The sequence below is a fragment of the Saccostrea cucullata genome, unplaced genomic scaffold (genome assembly GCF_032062105.1).
Source record: "Saccostrea cucullata isolate Sc308-1 unplaced genomic scaffold, CSIRO_AGI_Scuc_v1 ctg241, whole genome shotgun sequence".
Taxonomy (NCBI): Eukaryota; Metazoa; Mollusca; class Bivalvia; order Ostreida; family Ostreidae; genus Saccostrea; species Saccostrea cuccullata.
In genome coordinates, this window is record NW_026924811.1 from 57,721 (window position 1) to 62,188 (window position 4,468).

General features: G+C 29.7%; 1 protein-coding gene across 1 annotated transcript; it reads left to right on the top strand.

Annotated features, from left to right (window-relative positions):
• The first annotated feature begins 2,146 nt into the window (after positions 1-2,146).
• Positions 2,147-4,082, top strand: LOC134267349 (uncharacterized). The gene is made up of 4 exons (XM_062749570.1): positions 2,147-2,253; positions 2,336-2,397; positions 2,535-2,669; positions 3,273-4,082. The coding sequence occupies exons 1-4, from the start codon at positions 2,186-2,188 to the stop codon at positions 3,935-3,937; spliced, it is 930 nt and encodes a 309-aa protein (XP_062605554.1). The 5' UTR covers positions 2,147-2,185; the 3' UTR covers positions 3,938-4,082.
• Positions 4,083-4,468: the final 386 nt, after the last annotated feature.

Here is a 4,468-nt window from a genome sequence, read left to right on the forward strand (position 1 = left end):
TGTTTAACCAATTGGAAGTTTCGTATTATTTTTACATTCAGTCAATGTAAATAAAATAAAATACAAAGGACCAATGATTTACAGTTGCTAATGGATTAATACGAAGGGTTATCAAAAAGTTCGTGGAATGGCGTCTTAAATTAAAACCGCTTTGGATACGTATACAGCAATGCGATTTTATACATTTAGTTATTTAAAGTCATCTTTTATTGAACTTTAATATATTTAGTTAACATCATCTTTTATGTCTATAGAATAAATTATAAGTTTGTCTAAAAATATATCTTTAATGTTTTGATGAGCTATGGCCAGATATTGTAGAGTCAGGCGGCGAAACCCTGAACATTACCTTTTTTTCTGTCCGAGTGTAAATGAGTCTAATAAGTGTAAACATTCTGACATTCATTCATTTTGTTCTACATGACTTAGGCAGATTGTTTTTTTTAATTTTGAGATGCTGCTTTGTCCATGCTTAATGAAATACTCTGTTCTTTGTTTATATAAGTTAAATAGTTTAGGATAAATACGCAATATAAGAAATAAAGGCCAGGAAAGGAAGTTTACGAAAACTAGTTTCCCATTGTATGATAAAAGCAAGCAAACCTACGATTTGATTCCTGCAAGTGTTTCCCTATAGGTTTAGGCGAGTGTTACCGTATGTTATGGCCTTTAATGTTTTGCGTTTCAAATTCAGACAGGAAAAATAAACTTGATGCATGATTCAGTCAGTGTCACAATATGTAAAATGTCGATCAATATCTACATATCCAACATTGCAAAGTTGTGTACATATTCTTTGTCTTTCTTCAAAGTCTTGTTTTGTTATTTGTTAGTAAGAAATATTTCCATGTTTTTTTTTAAATTTGGCATATATATAGGTTAAAAATTTCAGTCAAAAGAAATTAACTTCAAATACTTTGCATACACTTACGGAAGCGTATTATGTCGTATGTACCAGATAATATGTCGATCGTACGACTTAGTATGTCGCACGTACATGTACGACTTACTATCTCGTACGTTCGACTTAGAATATTTTTTTTTCAAGTGGCATCAATACACTTCTGTATATACTTGTCAATGAATTCAAAACTTCCAAAAATAATCCTTACAAAAGAGGTACATCGCAGTGTAAAAAAATACAACCTTTTTTTGCTTCAAATAGAATAATTATACCAGTGAAGTAAAAAAAAAAAACATGAGAAGTATTCTGCTATAAAATTGTAAAGAGTAATATTAATGACATGTGAATTCTTATATATAAGCAATCTGATTTTTTTTTTAACTTTTACTCTCAAATCACATAAAAATATGCTTCATGAAGCTATGTATAGCATTACTTACGGTAAATTGAAATTCAGCCATTTTACATTATATCTAACTGCTTTTTACAAAATAAACTTTTTGTGATGTCATAAAAATTAGATTTACGGGCACACTTTTTGCATACTAACCTCATGCTTGCATATTTGCAATGTACAAAGCACATTGCATAATATTACATCTATACCGTAAATATTGACTTGAAATTTCTACTGATATCACTTTATGGTAAATTTACTCCACAAAAAAAAATGTTCAATTAGATAATTGTAAATACTCATTTATTTTAGCAATGTTTTCAACTATTGCTTCATCCAATAACATATATAAGATTTTTTAAAAAACAAAAATCATTGTTGTGAGTTCGATCAAAGAATTTTACCGATAGTGACTACAGGTAAAATATTGATGTAATAAAACTTTCAACAATTTAAATTGATTAAAAACAGGACTTGGTTTTCAATTTTTGAGGCCAATTGCTTTTAGACTAAGTTACGATTTTTCCAATATTGAGGAATCACGGAAGGTTTGACCAGTAAGAGTGGAAGTTTACCCCTACATTTTCTACTAAGCACGGGATCCGTTCCCGATCTTTCTAGAAGTCCATGGTTTCCTCTGTTTACAATTCAAATGAGATCTCATTTCATAACAACCACTCTCTCATTAAAATAAATGTAATTCAAACAACAAGTGCTAGGAAATGATATCGTTATGAGACATCACAACTTGCGAAACACTTGGTTTACTTCCTTACACTATTCAGTATAAATAGATGGCCTGTATAGCGTATATTAAAAACATAATTCCATGAGGGATAACAAACTCTCCCTAAGATTTCGATTTCATTTTTTTAATAATTATAATGAAATTTTTCATTATTTCTCTTGTTCTATTTTTAAAAGGAATTTTCGTCAATTCACGCTGTTCTGGGTAAGATCTGGAAAAATAAATTGTGCTTAAGAAATTATTATATTGTTCTTCGTGTCTAAATAGCAACTATTTTCATTTTCAGGAAAAATGGATTGGTTTGTTGCTCTGGAACTGTATGGGACAATTTAAAACAAAAGTGTATTGGTGTGTATTTATCGTTTACATATTTTATCATAAAATAACTTTTCCTTAAATATTAATATGGAAATCAATGAACAGTTTATCATATCGGTTTTTTATTTTATATTTGTCAAAGATTTTAAATTTTTGATTATTTATAGAATGCAGTCCAGGTTATTACGGCTTGAATTGCACGAGCGTATGTCAGTACCCAACATATGGAAGGACTTGTAAGTTTAAGTGTTCATGCAATGAAGAGTTTTGTGATATTGCCTTTGGCTGTCCAAAAGAGAATGGTATGTTTTTCTTCTTATTTTTTCTTCTCTATAAAAATTCATGTATAAAAACTAATTTATATCATAAAAAATTTGAAATTAATATCAAAGGATTCAGTGAGACTTTAAAGAAATATTTGCCACAGGTTTAGATTTTGAATCACTTTAAATGATGTAAGTTTAATAATACCTGTTTGTTTTTAACACTATCTTTTCTGTATAACCCCCGGTTTTCAAGGTAACAGACATATTGGTGCTGATGGTTGCTCCGAACAGAACGTCAGAAGAGATGTTTCTTTACGCGACAAAATATTTTTCTTTTCAAAAGTTCAGAGAAGAAAAGAAAATCTTTTAATTTGCATGCCTTTCCTCCCTGATATATAAGATTCGAGAATATCACTTTCAAAATTGATTTCTGGTTAATTTCTTGAAGTTGATATGAAAAACAAAATTAAAATTCAACTAAAAATTCTGGAAATGATAGTCAGGACAACAAGCTTGTAAATAATACAAAGTGAACATTGTGTATAAAAAATTCATAGAAATAATTTATTTTATAATTATTTTACACCCTAAAAAGCTTAAAGGTAGATGTTTATCATATCTGAATTTTTGAATTCACAGAAAAGGATACAAACAGACAAGTTTCAAAATCGGAGGGAGCATTAGGTGTGTCAAGAGAATCGGGAAAAACATCATCTTCTCTTCCTACAAATGTTGGAAAGACTTATGGGCCACTAACAATTAACGATTTCAAACGTATTATAAAGGAAAATGATACATTTACATGGAAATTAGTATTTATAATTTTTGCCAGCTGTAGTACTTGTGTCACATTTATCATCATATGTTTCGTTTATAAGATTTTTAAAACAATGAAAAGACCCAGACACCAACCAGATAAAACATCATCGGTTGGGCCAGGAGAATATAGCGATTGTGAAATGATGGAGGTGAATATGAAAACGGAAAACATAATTTTTGAAGGATTGGTTAATGCAAAAATAGGACACAATGCCATTCAAAATGCTTATGCAATACAATTAAATGAGATCTGTCCAAACTCTGATATTGATCAAAACGCTCAAGGATTTGAAATCAAATGTGGAAATTCTCAACAGTTTTGCAAAAGTCATCTACTTTCTCATGGACATGGTTATGTTGAACCAAAGATTGATGATGAATCCAACCAGCTTCTAAGAAAAGATTTTGACCCTGAATGCAGTCTTTCACGTGATCAAATGTTGGCCTCTGAGGATAGAAATCAATATCTCATTGCTACAAAGTAACAAATTTGAATACTTTTCATCTCTCTTCTTGTTACGTCAAAATACTTATGCATCATCAAATGTAAGAACCATCATCAATATACACGGGCTTTGTGTGTTTGTCCTTGAATGTAAAAGACTTCATTAAAATAATTGCACTTCATTCTTCAAGTATTTAATTTTTTTCACACTTAAAAAAAATGAAAAAAAAAGCTGACTTTCATTTTTTGAGCAAGTCAATTTAAATAAGAAATGAACTTGTAATTTATGACTTTTGAGGGCTTCTATGGGCTATGCCTGCTGCCCAATTCGTTTATGTAATTCTTACATAATTTCAATATGTTCAAATCGAAGCAAATCGATATTTATGGCTGTGTGAAGACATATCGTTAAAAGAATATAATTTATTACATCAAAATGCAGGCTTATTTATGCCACATTTTATTTATTATAGATATAAATTGCTATGATTAAAAGTGAAAATACGTTCACTTTTTAGGACAGGGCAAAAAGTGACATCGATCCATGTTGTTAATCCTTTGGGTACTTAAA